The sequence below is a fragment of the Glycine max genome, chromosome 3 (assembly GCF_000004515.6).
Source record: "Glycine max cultivar Williams 82 chromosome 3, Glycine_max_v4.0, whole genome shotgun sequence".
NCBI lineage: Eukaryota > Viridiplantae > Streptophyta > Magnoliopsida > Fabales > Fabaceae > Glycine > Glycine max.
This window is the reverse complement of record NC_016090.4, coordinates 8,307,822-8,328,014: the sequence shown is the minus strand read 5'-3', so window position 1 is coordinate 8,328,014 and position 20,193 is coordinate 8,307,822. Positions and strand designations below refer to the sequence as shown.

Genomic DNA, 20,193 nt, shown 5'->3' with positions numbered 1-20,193 from the left:
TTAAGTTGTTTGGAAAAAAACAAATCATATATTATTTCTAAATTGTTGGGACAACTGGAATTTTTTTTATCTCAGCTTCTTTTTAGAAAAAAAAAATATTTGAAACATTAGCTGAAATTTGTAAAAATAAATAAATAAATAAACTATTTTCATACATTTTGAAAATTTAATGCTTATGATTATTTCCCAACAGTTTTTCCCTCAAAATGGTTATCCCCAAATTATTTTACAACTTTTTTCCAACTATTCATACCCTTTTTCGTAATTCATTAAATAAAAGCTTTTTTATTTTATCCCAAAAAAATTAATTATAAACAAATAAATTATTAGCATTATAATTGATTATTGAAATAATCTATATTTTTTTTGCAGCTGTCTTAAACACACTCTAATTAAACATTGACACGAATAACAATGCATACATTCTGGGCTTCAAATAGCTGCCTGTGAGTCCACAGTTGGAAGACAAGGTAAGCACAATATGCAATCACCATAACAATGCTAGCAGCTCTTGACAACTGCAGAGATGAGTCTCCAGTGTCAGCTGCTGAGGCACCAACATAATGAAACAACAATGGCAGCAAGTGGCAAAGCAATGCCACAAACAACATAAGCAAGTTCATATCTGCTTGTTTCTGCAAGAAAATTGCAAAACATTCAAATCCTTAATTAACACTAGCCCATATTTCACTATAAAAGAAAATAAAGAACCAAAACTATGCAATTCATAGGTGAAAGTTCTGAATGGACTAATGGAGTGCAGGGCTATACTCTGTCGTATTTTTGTTCCTGACTAAGATTTGCTAGGCCACCAATGAATAGAGAGGTTCCAAGAACCAGAAGAAGGTTAGAAATTATGGAACCCAAGAGAGAATATTTGACCAAAGCAATTTTGTTATGGCTAAGGGCAAAAATTGCTATGATGAGCTCTGTAGCATTCCCACATGTTGCATTCAAAAGTGCTCCCACTGTTATTCAAGAAATTACATAAAAGGTAACATGACAAACAATTATACTAAAGCTTCATTCGTATCAATAACCAACTTTGGTGTGAAGACAAAATCCAAAGAAGAGAGATTATGTAACAAGCATTGATGTCCTGTTATTCTATACTTTTTCTATGGTAACAATGTGATATTAATTTTTAGGTCCCGTGACGTGGGATCTATATTTTTATATTTTACTTTAATTCAAAATTTCTTAGACCGAATTAAAGAAAAATGACTAATATACATATTTAAAAAAAAATTGCTTTAATAGTACAGTTGTGGATCCATACACACCTGCAGGACCAGTGTAAAAAGCAACTTGTCTGCCAAATTTGAAAGTACCAAACACCAAGAGAGCAAATAAAACGAGAATCAGCATGCAAACATAAAGGGGTAAACGAAAGTAAAAATTGTACGTACAATGATTAATGATGACTAATGTACGATCTAACTATAAGCAGGAATGCAACAACTAACAAGATTTCCTTACTCTGTCAAGAAGCTGACTCGTTCCGCAAGTGGTGTGAGCCCAAGTAAACTCAACACAAAAACCCAAGACTTTACGAAACAAAGGAGAGAGAGAGTACAGGGTCATATCATCCCATAATATAACATTATTAACAACCGCAATATTAATCAATAGACAAGCGATAGCAAAATCCAACCTACATTGTATATACAGTTTCTAGAAACACATTTATGCATTATTATCTTTATGACAAATTCACGATATGTAGTAAAAAAGTATCCCAAGCATCCATTAACAATCTTATCATACGTAATTGCAAGACTAATTATCAAAAGTGATTGTTATGAAATAAATTTCAATGAATAAACCAGAACAGATATAACTCCATGATTGGCAAATTGGGTAGATAAAAACATTAGGGTATTATTAACCTTTTTTAAACCCGGCTAATATATATATATATATATATATTAATAAAACTCAGTTTCATATTTGAATTGGTGGGACAATGAATATTTCCTAAATCATATATGCCAAGAAAATATAGTTCACTCTAAAAGAATATAGATTCAATTTCTGTTATTGAGATAAAAATCTTGTTAATGAATAATTTTTAAATATATCTATAAACACTCTTTTGAAGCTTGAGACTTGTCTTAACTCTTATGAATCCTTTGGATTTAACTTACCTAAAGTTTTATAAGTTTTATGTATAAAAAAAAAATTCCTAGATCATATAATAAATTTTTAAAGCTGAGGGTATAAGTAAGAAGTACAGAATTAAGAAAAAGAGGGCTCACTCTTCCAAAGCCATAGCCTTCAGCAACAATGGCTAGGGGAATGGCAGGGAAAAGAATAGAGAGCTTGGTTCCAAGAATAACCTCTTGCAAATTCACCAACACATTCCTTACATGGCCAGAGCAAACCTTAGACACAAGAGTTAGGTCAGATTTCTTGCGCAAAGAAGATGATGACATGTTATGTGCCGTTCTGCCATGTCTCATTTCCTTGCTCAACCCCTTCAGGTTGTTCCCACCACCACCATTCTCCTTTACCATTGATACCTCATGGTTTCGAGAAGCCATTTTTTCTAGACCTGAAAATTATGATGCAGTGAATGACTAAGCAAAAAAGTTTATGCATGTGTTTATGATGACAACCTGACACGAATATGTATGAATTACTAGCCACGAGTAAAGCAAGGGGTGTCACATGTCGGCAGGAAGTGAAAGATCCAGCCGATAGGTTCCTGTAATTTTCTCACATAATTAAGATGGACATTATTAGTGAAAAGTCAAAACAATCTTACATAGTTGGAAAACAAACGGAGGAAGCCACATGGTGAAAAGTTACTAATAATGTATATAAATTGTGGTCATACCTACGTAGAAAAGTGTGTTAAAGTCTTATGTCATAAAAAAAATGACATTGAAATCCGATATCTAATAAAGATAGTCGAGATAAATTATATAAATAAGAAATAATCATTATTAATCAATTTTATAAGAATTAGTTAAGATGAAACTCATTATTATCATATTAGTAGGGGAGGTGTGGACACACTTAAAAATATATTTTAATTTAATGTTAAATTTGATTAGATTAATTAGATTAGTGAATTAAGATTGATCTATTTATATCACTTAAAAATTTTCTCATTTATTATAAAAACTGAGGTAGGTTATCAAAATTTATTCAAAATAGGGGAAGCCGTACATGTGAATCACGATTTCTAAATAGACGTAGTACCTATATTTTTTATCTTAGATTTTTTAAAAGAAAAATTGGATGAACATACGATATTGTGGCTTATGAAAGGCGTGGGTTTATCATCGCTTTTTCTTCAGAATATGAGCATTAATTCTGTTGGTTATACCAACATAATTGGCATTATTCCACAATGTTCATACATAAATATGTAGGTACACAATCGATATTGCTACTCTATTAAATTCTTAGTCGAACTCAGAGTGTCACTAGTGACTTAATTACTATGTACCCCCAAAAAAAAGTGACTTAATTACGGTCATGTTTAAGGTGTGTTCGATTTAAAGAATAAAAATAAAAGAAATTTTTTAAAATTAAAATAGATGGTAAAATGTGTGATTTTTATAAAAAAAATAAATAATTTTTTTCTTCAATATTATGTTTTTCCTCTCTACCAAACACACCATGCATTAACCACCAAATTTTTTTTTCAATGTACAATTTAGTGAAATCGGGAGCTGGCCTGATGGTGATTGATAGCTGCATTTATTTTGTATATGAGTGTAAGGAGCTATTCAACAAGCATATATGGATCAATATTTTTAATTTATTCAGAATTCTATAGTTGTTATTTACCTTATGTTCAAGTCTTTTTTATTAACTCCCAAGGATCATGCTTTGATCAAAAAGTTAGAGCCAACAAGACTCGCAACAATTAAGTAACTCTCCGGACATATTGATTTGAGGAACAGCTTATTTAATAGTGATTTGGGTGTATATGCAGACCGTGTAAGATTAATTATTGGTTTCAGTCTGGAGGATCCTTAATTTTATTTTGTCGTTAATTTTACTGGTTGTAGTTTCATGCATTAGACATTTAGACTTCTTCATCTTCTTCTTCTATATAGAAGTCTTAAATTAAATTCAGTACCGACTTCTGTTATTTTAAAAAATGTGAACTTTTTTCGCAAAATTAATTATTGAAGAATAGAAAAATTAATTGATTTAATATAATAATATTATATAAATTTGGAAGGACAAAAATTTATTAACTAAATAATATTAATTGATAAAATACTAAAAACCATATACAAAACTTAAAATGTTTTAAAAAAATATAAGAAATTTAGAAACAAATATTTTAAAAAAAAATTCTAGTTTTTTTATAGAAACTACTAATAAAAAAATAATTTTCATTGTAAAAATTAAATGTAATGGAAATAATAAAACTAAAATTTAGAAATTAAATTAAATACTAAAACTAGATTTAAAACTAAATTAAAAAATGCCATATAATTTTATATCAAAAACTAAGAAAAACTAAAGTTGTGTTCGGTTCAGGTAAATATAGGGGATAAATGTTAAAAAGAGGGTTGAAAGTGGTCCTCATGTTGCACAGTGATTTGTAGGTGAAAGTTTTAAAAATTACATGGGCCACTGACTACACTTTCACCCAAGAATGAGGTGAAAGTTTGTGAAAATGCACAGTAAAATAAACCTCGTACAAGTACAAAATATTACTGCGAATAGTTTTTTAAAAATAAAAAATAAAACTTTGTTAACTTTAATTCTTGTATAACTTATAATTAAGAATTGAGGATTTTTTAAAAAAATAGACAAAATTAAATAATTATCAAAAGGAATTAATTTTTTTCCTTGTGAAGTTAAAGTATTTTTTTTTTTTGGTTGTTTTTAGTCTGAACTAATGTGATTGTACCTCCAAATAATCCTTAGGACCAGCACCAATTTAAGTCTATCCCAATTTTATAGAAAGAATTATTTTTCATTAAAAAGATAAATTTTAAGATCAATTGTTCAAGTGTCTATCTGTAAAAATAAAAAAGTAAAATTTAAAGATTACTTAAAAATATAATTAAATTTTATGGTGTTTATCTGTGAAAGGATAAAGTTTAAGACTTAATTGGAACAAAATTAAATTTTAAGGTATCTATTTAGGAAAGACATAAATTTTAGGGATTAAAATAGTAAGATTTGAGAATTTATAAAATAAAACAGGACATGTTATATGTGTTATTTTTTGGGGCAAAATTAATTCATATGAAGCAAAATAATATAATTTTTAAATAAAAATTACACTTTTTATTATTTATATAAATTATTTAACAAATTTAAGACTAAAATATTATTTTAGTCTCCTATTTTACCTAATTTATAATTTTAGTCCCCATTTTAAAATAATGACATTCATTCTCTCAATTTTCAAAATTCCACAAACTGTGGTCAAATATATATTTTTATCACCTGATTGAAACTTTTTTCATCTTAATTACTCTCATCATATTAGTTTTTCTTAATAATACGACATTTTGTTAAAAGGATAAGCTCCACATCCTGGTGCAACACTTTTCTTACATTCATTTTATTCTAAAAGTAATGATTTTTCTTTTTATTTGATGCGTTGAAATTCATTATTGTGTATTGGAATTCTTGACGGTGTATTTGGACGAGAGAATTTAAAATTCAGACAAATTTAAAATTTTAAGAATTTTAAATATTTCAATTAAAAAAAATTATTTTTAAAATTTTGTGTTTGGATGAAAAAAATTAAAATTGTGAGGATGAAAAAAAATGAATGCAAAGAGAAGAGAAGATATAGTTGGTGTGCTTCCAAAGAGAACAATATTATATGGGGAAGGAGTCGCAGGAAAACCGGGACACGACGACATACACCATCATATTCGACCACAGCATTCAGGCCCAGGCTCTCTGCGTCGGTGAACACCTCTATCGCGTGATAGGCTGCTCCCCTGACTAGCGGGTGCAGTTCTACGTGTCCCCTACGCCCGCACTCGATCGACGTTCCGCGAACTCAAACGTTATTTCTTGAAGAATAGGATCATCATCATCAGCGTGAGGGAAGAGTCGTGAGTTCGAGAACAGAATTTCGAAAACTTTTAGGTGAAAGAGAGGATGAAGATTATAAAGGAAATACAAGAACATTTTGAAAGGTTCTCCTATCAAGAAGAGAATTTTAATTTCTCATTTTTTAGAAGAAAATTAAAATTACACATTTTTAGTTATTTAAAATTATGTTTTAAAATTTCAAAAATTTAAATTTTTCATAAAAAAATAGTCAAACAATGAATTTTAGATTAAAAAATTTAAATTCTCTAATAAATTATTTTTCTCAATTAAATTTTTTTATCCAAACGCACTCTAACAATGCGTTTGGATAGAGAATTTTAACTAAGGAAAGTAATTTATCAGAAAATTTGAATTTCTGTAATTTAGAATTCATTGTTTGGATGTTTTTTATGAAGAATTTAAAATTTTGGAATTTTAAATAAGTAAAAATATGGAATTTCAATTTCCTTCTAAAATGTGAGGAATTGAAATTCTCTTCTTACAGTCTTCTTCTTCAAGAAACACGTCTCACCTCCTAAAATATCGATCGGGTATGAACATACAGGAACACATATAACTAGCACACCAATCATATCTTCTCTTTTTTTCATTCATTTTTTTTTCATCCTCATAATTTTAATTTTTTTTATCCAAATACAAAATTTTAAAAATAAAAGAATTTCAATTGAAGTATTTAAAATTCTTAAAATTTAAAATATCTCAGAATTTTAAATTTCTCCGTCCAAACACACTTAAAGTATTTAAAAAAAAAAATAATTCAAGTATGACATTAGAGAAACGCAGTTTTTAATTCGGGCGAGAGAGTGAGAAATGAAAGTGAAAGATGTGAGTAAAGTTGTTTGATTAGACAAAGTGATATAGAAGTTAAAAAAATGAGTCCCACAAAATATTATTTGGTTGCAAAAATGAGATAAAAGTGTTGTGAAAACAACTACCAGTCTACCACTACCTTTCAACGCTTTTTTCTTCTTCTTTTACCTCATGTTTTATTAAATAATAATAATAATAATAATAATAATAATAATTAATAATATAAATAAAAATAATAAATAAGAATGACATTAACAATAAATAATTATAATAAAATTATATTTTTATCTAATATAAAGTTCTCTTATTTTTCATTTTTAATCTACTAAACAATTTTAATTTAAATATTTTTTCTCTTTTCTGCTGTATTTAACTTCAACCAAATCATCATACTTTCATTGTTTTTCTATATACTCTATTTCACTTATTTTCATTCTTTTTCCTAATTTTCTCATACAACTTTATTCATTTAATTTCTTTCCTTACCAACAAAAACACAATATAAGTCATGATAGAACAATTCAAGGGATATGTGTAATCGTCTAAGGATCCTAAAATTGTGTCTGTCCTTTTTAGTGACACTTATTTTCTTGTTGGGATCATAGAGGGATTATTGAGCTCTAATGGTGAGCTTCATTTGATCGAACCCATCAAAGCTAGGCTACATATATAATTCATTTGAAAATATCCCACCAGAAATTTCATTTTCATTCCATGAAAATAAAGCCATCGCCAGGTGACAGCTTAGACACGTACAATGTCTTACTATTTTGGGGCATTGTTCTATTCTGTCCATTTCTTCATAATGAAGTAGGCAAAGGTTCACATGCTAATCAGAGACAAATAACATCTGTGTCCTTTAATTTGTTGCTGTGTCCTTATCAATGCAGGCAGGGACGGATGCACTTACATAGTTATGGGGTAATTGTTTATATGAATATATCAAATAATTATTGTTTTTGCTCCTATAAAAAAAATAGGTATTACTCTCATAAAATATTTTTTAAAGAAAAGGAATTAAGAAATTAAAAAAGAGAAAATAGAAAATACATTTGTATTAATTTTATTTATTTTATCCTTTTAAATTCGTAAAATCTAAGGTATTTTGGGTTTTTTTATTATGAATTTATGTATTTTTTTTGTTATATGTTAGAAATCATAAATATCCTCTAACACACTGAGTCAGAGACTAATTTTACTCGCAATATATGATCATCATTGGTACAAAATAAATAAATTGTTCTCACTCACATGAACGCAACGGAACTTTACATCATTACTGTATCAATCCTGTGGATTTAAAATTATGTATTTAACAAAAATTTATAATATTTTTCATCTAAAAATATTATAGACTATTTCTTTGCCTCCACTAAAGAAAATTTTTTGGATAGGCTAATATATCTCAGCTTTACACTTACCAAATTAATATTATAGACTATTTCTTTACCTCCACCAAAGAAAATTTTTTGGATAGGCTAATATATTTCAGCTTCACACTTACCAAATTAATATTATAGACTATTTCTTTGCCTCCACCAAAGAAATTTTTTGGATAGGCTAATATATCTCAGCTTCACACCTACCAAATTATCACTTTCCCTCCAAAAGCATATTACCTGGAAATTTATGATTGCACTCCAATCCCAATCTGCTTCATTTATATAACCCTCACCCTAGCTTCAACACACCCAACAGCCACAGTAATTAGTTTTCACCTGCAAACGATAGCATGCCCCCACGTACATGTGTTTCTCAACACCTTTGCAGCTTCTGTGAAGCTTCCTCCTTTCCATTCAAAGATATATGTTGATCTATAACTTGTCTCACTAGCCAATTCAATCTCTACAAATAACTTGTTCCCCTCTTTTTTTCTTCTGACATGTTCTAAATGATCCCAATATCGTTGAGTGGCTTAAGAAATTAGAAATGCTCTTACATGAATAAATTAGAAGTACATTGACTATTGAAGCATTTGTTTGTGAAATGCGCTCAATATTTTTTAGGTCACCAGGTAATTTTATTGATAACTGTTATGGAGGTAATATTTGTTTTAATCCTTAAGTCAACATTGCTTATTCTAAATAATAATAACTTAGAATAATAACTTGGGGTAACTATTATGAAATAAATATTTGTTTTAATCTCAAGTCAGCACTGGTTAGTCTAAGCAATACTGACTTAGGAACAACCTACTTGGAGACTGACTTTGGGAAATATCCACCTTAATCCTTAAGTGAACAATGTTTATTCTAAGTAATACAGAGTTAGGGCAATTATTATGTACATCACCTCAGCTCTTTCTATTTAATTTGGGCTAAAAGGCAAACCGCTTCAAAGGGCATCGAGTTTAATAGCTAAAATCGACATCTAGACTTAACCCAAAAATATCAGTATAAGAGTAATACTTAGACTTGAGTAATCGAATACTTAGACATATGATCACGTGTTCCCACATATAACGAACCTAACAGTTTTTTCGCCAAATGTGCCTATATATAAGAACTCTCTACTCAGGTTTGGGCCTTAACTCATTTTCACTACTTTTCCATACACACTACAACTTGAATGTCAAAATCTCTACAAGTGTCACCATCAAAGTCACTCATCAAAAGCAACCAAGATACACCACACATTCCATTGGGTTATTGGCCGCAAACCTATTCTTGAAGACCAAATGTATTTTAAGAATATAGACATGTAACAACTAACTTATAATCAAGGCGTAATACCAGAGTCGTGCTAGAATATTTGGAACCTTAGATAAATTTTATATTTAAGTTCTAGTTTAATATAATAAATTTGATTTCTAACTTTTTGGACAAGAGAATCATTAATTAAAGTTTTATAATCAATTAATTTCAACATCCCACTTTATAATAATCCATTCAATCACTTTGTTGTCCATAGGATTAATTGTTCTAGTTTACCCACTTGGGAGAAGAAAATTGTCGATCATAATAATCCTATCCAAATCAAACATGATCCGCAGATTCAAATTTGATATAGACAAAAAAAAAAGTATTGCTAGCATAGATGATCTAGACAAAAAAAGTATTATGTATCATTATTGAATACCAATCTTTTACAACATAAAAGGTGATAAGTTTGATTTGTGAATCAGCTCAGAGCTTGGATCCTCCCATAGACAAAAAGGACTAAAAGCTATTACCAAAAAAGAAAGTTAGAGGATTTTAATCAGTCTTCGAAAAGTTCAGGAATTAAAACCATAAATTTGAAAAAGTTTAGGAAAAAAAACATATTTTACCCAAAAAATTACTTACCAAATATCTAATGAAATCAAACAATTTTTTTCACTGGTAAAAAAAATAAAAATAACTGAAAATGCTTACAAAACATAGCAAAAACAAGTCACTGCAAAAGAGTGATTAGTCCAAAGATTCTGTATCTCATGATATTTGAAATTAATGGTAAAGTACTAAAGTTAGTATCAATAACTTTAAAAGATGGTACCAACAACGGTTAGTATAAGTGGTAGCAGCTTCTTTTATTCTTTTACTAAGTGATCCATGGTTCGAACAAATGTATCAACCTTGAATTACTAGGCCAAGAGATCTCTATAAGGTCACATGATCTTGACAGTGACAAGCAAAACCAAGATTTAAATTTCAGTGATGTAACAACTAAAGAAAATAAAACATGATCTTTATGGTGACAACCAAAATCAAGAAATGAATTTCAGTGATGTAACAACTAATAAGAAAATAAAAACAAGTCAGAAATTGTAGCACAGTTGCTCTCGGCTCAAATTGATGAAAAGTTTTATAGTAGGTATGCGTGTTATCAAGTAGGATCCAGGAGCTGCAAATTACTCTATAGAAGCTATAACTATGACCAGAAGAAACTCTATTAATGGACCAACCTTCTAGTTTACACTTCTTTCTCCTCCCATGCATGCTTGAATACTAATTTCATTAATCAACCTTTTGTTTCTGATATCTCATTCTCTATGGAATTGATGCAATATACACGGGATCCAATATGCTTCACTTTTAGACCAGCTTTCTCACAACCATTGAAGAAAAGCAATTCATCTTCCTTCCCGATTCTGCGTCTCCAGCTCATTAAAAAGGCTGGCCGCGGCAACACTACATCTCCTGCCAGCACAAGATTCAGAAAATATGTAAACTTGAGTAGCTAAAGCATGTTGGTTAAAAGGGTCTATAACACAATACCATCATTCTCATCATTTCCAGTTGGAGAAACTGCTCTTCTCTCTTGCGGCTTGTAACAATTGAGAAGAAAGGAAATGGTCTGAATCAAATTTGCATACTGTTTCACATCTACAAATATTTAAGATTTGAGAGATATTAGGGACTATATGCATATGTAATAATCTCTTTTCTCTAGGAACGACGATCAAGAGGAAAGAAATCCATAAGACAAGATCAGAAACACAAATTAAAACATTTCCCAGAACATTGTCAAGTGGACATGTGACCGTGACCGGACACCATCCGCTCCTTGAATTTAACAAAAAAAAAATCGTTTAGGTTATTACAATTCACAAACAAAAAACTATATTCAATTGAATATTACAACAACAAAAGCCTTATCACACTAGGTGAGGAGGTTATATAAATCACATGTCATTCAGTTTGGTTAAAGACCAAAATCTTCATAGATCCAATTAAATATAACAAGATGATGAAATTAAATGACATATTTAATATTCATTAAACAAGTATAATAATTTAAATGCATCATTTTTTACTTTTAACCAAAACAGATTATTAGTGAGAATTAGAATCTGGAAATAAAAGGACAAAGTACTAGTTCACTCCATTCACAACAATCCTTCACAGATCAGATCAATCTGAGATTGAAATTACAAATCTTGGCATTCCAAGAAACAATAACCAACAAGTCACAGAGCTCAAAATAGATGGACATTGCAACTTAAATCATTGCAGAAAAAAATGAATAGTGAAACTAGGCTAGTCACTTTGATGTTATTCTCCATCACCACTTAAAGTGATACCAACTCAGCAGAGAACTAATGCATTCCAATGGGAACACGAGAACTAGCTTTTTAATTCTTCTAGTATCTTTATACATTTCCATCTGCAAGAAATACTGGTAGTTTTACTTTACAAACCATTAACAATGGCATGCTATTCCTTAATGGATGCATTGCATTAGTTACTATGAACTCATATTCAGTTTTTTAAAAAAGGAAAAATGGCTAACCAAGATAGTAAACAATAATAATCTTACATAATAGGATATCACTTGCAATGATCAGGTCCCAGTCAGGGTCAGAATTTGGAAACTTGTCTCCCCAGGTGTCTGAAATACAAGCACATTTAGTATTTGGAGAAGAGAAATTAATTATAGAATCAATAGTAATGCAAAGAACACGTAAAATGATGTGGAATTAGAGGAAGCATATTTGAGACTAATCAGTCACATATGCATAAATTCAATTTAATTTAATTTGTGTACAATATTAATTATAAATTTATAATCACCTACAAGTCAGTAACAGCTAAAACTACTCATTTTACATGTGCTTATTTCTAACAACTAATGCATGTTTTTAATTCTAACATCCCCCTCAAGTTCGCAGATATCTCACAAGAGACATCATAAATTCCGTGTCTAAACTACACAGTAGATCTAAATTATATAGACTAAAAGATAAGTCCAAAGATTAAAGTTATCCTTCTTGATGTAATAACATGATTTTGTTAGCCTATAAATGAACCTAGAGTCCTAGACATTAATTACATATTTTCTAACAGACACAAAAAACCAAGACAATGGCCAAGACTCCAAGAGTGGTGGAATAACACAGAAAGCCTAAAGTTCTTACTGAGTCTTGGGAAATGCCAAGTGAGTGAATTGAGTCTTCCAAACCAAGCATGGGAGTTTGTTTTAGGCAAGAGAGAGTGCCGCAGGTGGCGGACTAAGCCAAGTGCACTCTGTGCAGTAGAAAAAAAAGGCTATTGCATGTAAACCTTTTCATGTAATTCACCATATAAAAAGGCATTTTTAATGTCTAACAAACAATAGGGCCACTGATGAAGAGCAGTCACGACAAGAAGAGACAAATAAAAGCAAGCTTCCCCTTGGTGAAAAAGTCATGATTGAATATTTGCTAAAATCCTTTGGTCATTAACCATCAACTTTCCCATTGGGGCCCATACTGATAGTATAGACCCATGACAACCAATAGTTGTTTTGTCAGGAGCCAAGCAAAGAAAATACAGATATATTAAAAACAAGATAAATGGTGATAATTCAAATGACAGACAAAGTTAGAGGTCTATAAGTAGACTTGATATTGTGCAATGCTATAGTCAGTTCTAGTCAGTTTTAGGGCAGGAGGTGGAGCAGGAGATTTTCACTAAGATGAGAATGAAGTCTGGGAACTGAATTGGTAACAGGGAGATTTGGCTAATCAACTAGGTCTATCAACAGGTTTGAGATGTGATTGTCATTGCCTCATTGATATATGAGCAAGAAAGGAGGTGAGACAGGTCCTGAGTACTGGGCAGCCTGAATAGAAGAGTGACCAACTGGGACTGGGAGCATAGCATGAATGTCATGATGCACTCAAAAGTAGACGGGAAGAAGGAACGAGTTTCAAAGAAGCTACCTTAGCAAAGACAATAAATCTTTTGAGCTCTAGAGAGTAATACAGGTAGCAAGCGGATCAAATCACTCAAAGGAAGCAAGGTTTGTTAACTAAGCAACAAATAAGGCTCAAATATAAAATTGTTTTATGGCATAAAAGATTTTAAAGTACAATCATAAAGGCTACTTAACCAGCCAGAAAACACAGAATCTCCACTTTTAAACCCTTCTCAACAGCTAACTAAAAAGCAAAAGACAGCTAGATCAATTGAAAGAAGACTCACGTTTTATGTGAGGAACGATAGGTATTTCATTTGCCCTGCAGTTGTGAGCTATGTTCTTCTCTATTTCTTGGTCATCATAGTCTGAAGTTGTAATATCAAGATTGTAAGATTTTCGAAGAAATATGGCCAAAGCACCTGTGCCACTGAAATTGGATGCAACATGAGCAAAGCAAAAAAGAAATCAATTGTCTAAAATGTGAGATCAAAAGACATGGTGATACATTTTCATAAGAAATACAGTTAAGTATGCTTGTCACAGAAACGAAATGTACAACCAACAGCGATTATTGATAGATGTGTAGCTGGACGCAATCATAGGCTCAAGTTAAGATCCCTTCACATTGAAAATTTTGAGCAAAACTTCCACCCTTCGCAAATAAGTAATAATAACTATAGCTTAGACATAAATTAATGTACAAGTAATTTATATACCTCCCCAACTCAATGGCACGCCGTCCTTCAATGCATGACCTGTGCTGAACTAACCATTCTGCAAATGCAAATGTCCCTGGCCAGAGTAAATTAGCATTCAGTTGATGAAAGGAAAATTCTCGAATAACCAACTCCTGCACAAAAGATAATGGCATCGAGCAACTCAGACCAGTACAATACAAGTTAATGCTCTTAAAACCTCAAACATGGACAGAATTAGTAAGTTTGGAAATGATTTAAGTCATATAAAGGGAACTAACATAAAACTAGCATGTCTAGCAGCAAAAATATGATTGCCAAAATGACCATCTCAACAGAAACAACAAAAGCTATTGGCTCAACATAAATAGACAGGCAAACACACAAAGTACAGTAGAGATAAACTGAAATTTAATACCATGTCAAATCATTTGATTTAATAGTTAGGCCCACTCGTTGCAGTGAAACATTAACCAGCAAGAAACAGTGGGGTGAACATTATACAGACCTTAGAGAACCAAATCATAAAAGCTATACTATGTAGTAGACTGTAGATCACCTATCAATGGGGAAACTAACCCGGTTGTGTCTGAATGCTCCACAACATGTTTCCTTTGTCTTCATAAAACATCCTTTGACCCAAAGCATTATTAATGTATCATAAATTTTGGATCACAGTATTACTGTGATTAACACAGGGGGGGCATTAGTTTCACAAATTATTTCTTTAATCCTGGGAATATTTTTTCCTGGGAATATAAAATGGGAATGTTATTCCCAAGTATTTAAAAAAATATGTTGTATATTCGACAATAATTATTTTATTACCTCATAACAAGCATGGGAATAAATTTTTCCAACCTCATATTCCCGGGAATAAAAAAAAAGTATCCATGAAACAAACACCCCCAAGGTGATAGTATGAAATCACCACACTAAGTGCAATATATGTATGTATGTATATATATATATATATATATATATATATATATATATATGAGCTGGATCTTGTATGATAGTTTAGCTTCTAAGGTCCCAACTCCAAATCCACTTCCTATACCTGTCTTTCCTCTGATCCATCAAAAATTTGCTGCTTGGATCTACTAAATAAGAGGATCCATTGGGAGTATTAGTTGGTTTACAATTTATCATGCAAGTTTACTCCAATATATCCAAAGCAAATCTTTTTTTGCAATCGCAATGCCATTCCTTGACTAAGCCACCTCATGACCAAGGACGTATTTTAATTTTCCCAGGTCTTTGGTTTGAAAGTGCAAAACAAATAATTCTTCAATTCAAATATTCCCTTGTGATCATCATATGTAATAACTAATATATATATATATATATATATATATATATATATCATCCACATAAACAACCAGATAAATGCATCTACTGAATATGTGTCAATAAGATAACTAAACGATTAGCTTCTCACGAAATCATATAAAATTTCTATTTTCTGCACAATAACTAAACTTGTCAAACCAAACTCGAGAAGATTTTTAACCATAAAGAGTCACTTCAACTTACACACCATGCCTGACTCCCCCTAAACAATAAACCAAGCAAATATTAATCCTTCCTTCTCTTGTTTTCATCCCAAACAAGCAAACCCAATCTTTCTGAAGCAATACATAGGTTGCCCAAAAAATCGTATAACACTAAGATCTTCCTAAAAGATATAATTTCTTTCTAAGACCCTAAGCTTTCAACATTTTCCTCTTCCAAACAGTTAGGCACTTCGGTCAAATTTTGACCTTTCCATCACAAACCACACAGCATTCCCATGAGACAACACTACCTCAGCACCATTACAAAGCTCACAGCTGCTCCAGCACCAAGACTCTCATAGCAACCAACCCAATAAAAAAAATATCTAAATTGCAAATTCAGCTTCCTAAAGCGCAAAATACTTTAGCCAAAAAGCCTTCAAATAATACCCCAATTAAAACCCACATGATGAATTTGCTTAAGCAGCCAATTATGATATTAAAGAAGGAAACTTTACCATCCCAGGAAACTGGTGCTTCCTCTCAACATAGCTTTCTTGAGAGTCTGCATCTTCCTCGCCTGCATTCACAAACCCAAATTGTCTCAAAACATATAAATGACTATGAAGAGAGAGAGAGAGAGAGAGAGAGAGAGAGATTACGAGTAGGAATGTCATCTTCAGAGAAGAGGGATGATGGAGAGAAGATAGCTATATCCATTTGTTAGTGACAATGAGTGACAGAAAATTGAATAGCAGGTGAAGCTAATATACTGTTTAGCTGTTTAAGCATTCTTCTGTTAATAGTGATTTGATTTCGTTTTGGAATTTTGGGGCAAATAAGGATGCTCTTGGGTTGGTTTCGATTACATTTAAGATTTAACTCAATTAAATTTTATCGTTTGATTTTTTATAATTTTTTTAATTTAATTCAATTCAATTTATTTAGGAACGATTTGATTTGATTCAGGTTCACAATTTATTTATTTAAATTTGATTTTTTTTAAACTATTATTTTATAGCATGATTTATTCAAATATCCAATATAATTAAGATAATATTATCAAATTTTTTAGGATAGTAAAATTGATTCATTTAATATCATCAACATAATATTCTAAAATAGACTAATATAAATTAAAATATAATATTCTTCAATGAAATTTATTATAATAGTCTGAATCACAAATATTTCTTATAAATTAATTTCTTACAATAAGCTTTGTTGTAATCATATATACTATAACCAGATTTGTTGCAACCATATTTGCTAAATAAATGAACAAAATATAATTCATTAATATTATAAACATAGTTACATAACAACAAAAATAAATAAAAAAGGTAAAACAAGCCGACGATTTATTCATTTAAATTTGATTTTTTTTAGAACTATTATTTATATCATGATTCATCCATCATGATTCATCCAAATGTCCAATATAATTAACATAATATTATCAAATTTTTTAAAGTAGTAAAATTGATTCATTTAATATCATCAACATAATATTCTAAAATAAACTAATACAAATTAAAATATAATATTTTTCAATGAGATTTACTATAATAGTTTGAATCACAAATATTTCTTATAAATTAATTTCTTACAATAAGCTTTGTTGCAATCATATTTGTTGCAACCATATTTCCTAAATAAATGAACAAAATATAATTCATTAGTATTGTAAACATAACAAAAATAAATAAAAAAAGGTGAAACAAACAAGAAGTAATACTTAAGAAGGTCCAACACTAGTAATCCCCCAACACTTGGAGTCTCAATCCTAGTAGTATTTAAAGTTAAATCAAACAACTCTAGAACTTTTGATCGGTTTTAATTGGTTTAGTTTGGTTTTGATCGAATTTATAAATCTAAACTCGTGGCTCAACCCATACATGAACGGTTTGGATCGGTTTTGACCCAAATGCATAAATGACTCAATCCAAACGGTTTGGATTAGCTTGGGTCAATTCAAGTTCGTGGGTGACTCGTACCCATGAACACCCCTACTAGCCAATGATAATATGCAGACACAACGCATGTGTTTAGCCATGATTCCGTGTGTGATTCATTTTTTCCCAAAAATAGCTATTTTCTTCTCTCTTTTTTACAATTTTGAAAAAAATAAAAAAAATAGAAACTAAATTACTCACGTATTTCCTTAATTTTATGAATAAATGTCTATTTTAGTCCTTGCATTTTGCGGTTGCTAACAATTCCATCCTTATATATTGTAAAAATGATCAATTTAGTTCACAAATGTATAAATGCATTGACAATTTAACCTAACCGTCAAGTTATCTTTGTTTTTGTTAACATTTAGTGCGTATTTGACATGTTGATGTTGACATGACAAATCTATGAGTGCAAGGGATGCTCCACATTAAACAATAGCATTTTGAACTAAGTTGTCAAGAAAAAAAATTAATTGTTAATTTTTAAATTTACGAAGATAATGGGTATTTGGAGAAGAAAGTTGTTCTTCATAATTTCATGTTAATATGTTCTTATGCAACAAAAAGATGGTCTTTAACAAATATAACTTACTCAAAAAAATGATTCATGATAATTATATGAATTTAAAAACACATATTCAACGGGAAGAAAACTTTTTCTTCAATTTCATTATAAATCCAAATATGAATCAATTCAAAATTTTAAGTTAGGAATTAGGATTATTAACTTAAAATCAACAAATCTCTTAACCAAATAATTTTCAATGCTCCAAAGTCCAAATCAATTTATGCACTTGAAAACAACAAAGATTTAGAAAAAGTACAACAAAGAAACCAAACAAATCCGTGTCATCAATTAGCAAAACAAACAAATACAACAAATAAAAGAAAAAGAAAAAATGGAGCATCAATCAATGAACGGTTGTCGTCGATGACCCGACAAAAATGTATGGAAAATGGTTCACTATTGGTCACTAGTGATGCAAAGGGTGGGAAAGAGCACACTTAGCAAGGATGAGTTCAGCCTCTCTCTCACAAAGGTAAAAAATGAAGCAGATAGATGAATAGTCACTTTGTGTGGTGACTTTTAGAGGTAAAACAGAAGGATAGAATTGACAACTTGGTCTACAGATACTTGGCCTGACACATGGAGATCACCTCCATCATGTGGATTAGGCACGTCGTCCTTCACATGCCACATTGCAAAAAATGTTAACAAAAATAAAGATAATTTGATGATCGAATTAAATTGTCGGTATATTTGCACATTTATGGACTAGAATGATCATTTTCATAGTATAACGACAAAATTGTTGGCGCTTGCAAAATGCAAGGACTAAAGTGAGCATTTATCCTAATTTTATTTTGGATATATACCAATTTTGGTCCCTGAAAGTGTAAGGCGGTGATAAATTAGTCTTTAAACGATGAAAAATTCAAATTTAGTCTTCGAATGTGCAAAAAATACAATAGATTTGTCTTGTCGCAAAATTTAGGAATCAATATTTCATTAATTTGCCTATAGTACTAATTTATCACACCTTTTCCACACTCAATTTATAGAGGTCAAAATTACAATTTAACCTAGTTAAAAAAGTAGATACTCAATTTGGTCCCTTAGTTTTCAATTATGCAATTGAGTCCCTTAGTTTTCTAATTTTACCTAATTGAGTCCTTTCTTTTTAGTCTGTTAAGTAGACTGATAGAAATGTCATATGTGGCACTTAGAGATAAAAAAAAATTGTTGTTTTGTCTATGACGTGTACATATAGCGACAGTTTTTAGTTGCCACTATGTTTATAATTATTTTGGAAAATCTAGCAAAACTTTGATCATCCTCTTCGCTCTATCTACCCAAACCAACCACACCCAAATCAGTCGCATGCACTGCAAAACAAAATGGGGATCAAAAGAACAAAATGAAGGAATAAGAAAAAAAATGAAGGATCACCCAAATCAACCACATGAAATGTGTTTTAGGCTCGCATCGGTGTATGCTATCAGATATGAGCATGTGAGCCATGTCTAAGATGAGTTTCAGGCATGATGCGGCGATTGTGGGGCGAGATGGGTTGATGTTGTGGTTATGGGTGAGATAGGTTTTGGTTGCAACATCGTTGTTGTCGACCGCTGCGCGACAAAAACATCATTTGGAAAGTCATCAAATTTGAGTGGGTGAGGTTGTTGTGGGTGAGATGGGTGGAAGAGTGGATCAAATTTTTCATTGAACACACAATGAGCATCAAATCTAAGTGGGAGCGAAAACTAAACTCAAGACATTATTATTGTCGAGATCAGATAAGTGTGGTTTAGATCATATACAAGATGATGAACATATGTTGCTGACGTTCTCAATGCCTTTCAGCCTCACTTCATTCACCCATACCTCGTTTATGACCTTGTTGTGGACTCCAATTAGAGCCAACTCCGACAACGAATGTTGCGACAGGGTTTCCACCTTGAAACGTTGCTCCAACAACCCATACCTGTTGGGCAATTTTGTTCTCAGAGTTTTATCTTATTTTTTGAAAATTGTTAATAAATATAGTGATGATTAAAAACAACCACTATATGTACACAAAA

At 30.8% G+C, this 20,193-nt stretch overlaps 2 protein-coding genes across 8 annotated transcripts in view; both read right to left on the bottom strand.

Moving 5' to 3' along the window:
* The window catches only part of LOC100782052 (vacuolar cation/proton exchanger 3), a 51,219-nt gene extending 48,532 nt beyond the window's left edge, over nt 1-2,687 (bottom strand). For 2 of the 7 annotated variants that reach the window (XM_014773534.3, XM_014773533.3), the window contains exons 1-5: nt 2,259-2,683; nt 1,480-1,547; nt 1,284-1,312; nt 772-968; nt 423-635 (exon numbers count right to left, since the gene is read on the bottom strand). In XM_014773534.3, coding sequence (XP_014629020.1) covers nt 423-635; nt 772-968; nt 1,284-1,312; nt 1,480-1,547; nt 2,259-2,543 — 792 coding nt within the window. In that variant the 5' untranslated portion in view covers nt 2,544-2,683. Of the gene's footprint in view, nt 1-422; nt 636-771; nt 969-1,283; nt 1,313-1,479; nt 1,548-2,258 lie in introns of all 7 variants that reach the window. The other 5 variants (XR_001387427.3, XM_026127764.2, XM_026127763.2 and 2 more) reach the window with 5 other exon arrangements.
* Nucleotides 2,688-10,510: 7,823 nt separating this feature from the next.
* On the bottom strand, nt 10,511-16,390 carry LOC100803961 (methyltransferase-like protein 21B-like). The gene is made up of 7 exons (NM_001253936.2): nt 16,315-16,390; nt 16,171-16,232; nt 14,178-14,311; nt 13,746-13,888; nt 12,100-12,171; nt 11,058-11,165; nt 10,511-10,979 (listed from the first exon to the last, which is right to left on the bottom strand). Exons 1-7 carry the CDS (start codon nt 16,370-16,372, stop codon nt 10,801-10,803), a joined length of 756 nt encoding a protein of 251 aa, NP_001240865.1. The 5' UTR covers nt 16,373-16,390; the 3' UTR covers nt 10,511-10,800.
* Between the last annotated feature and the right edge of the window lie 3,803 nt (nt 16,391-20,193).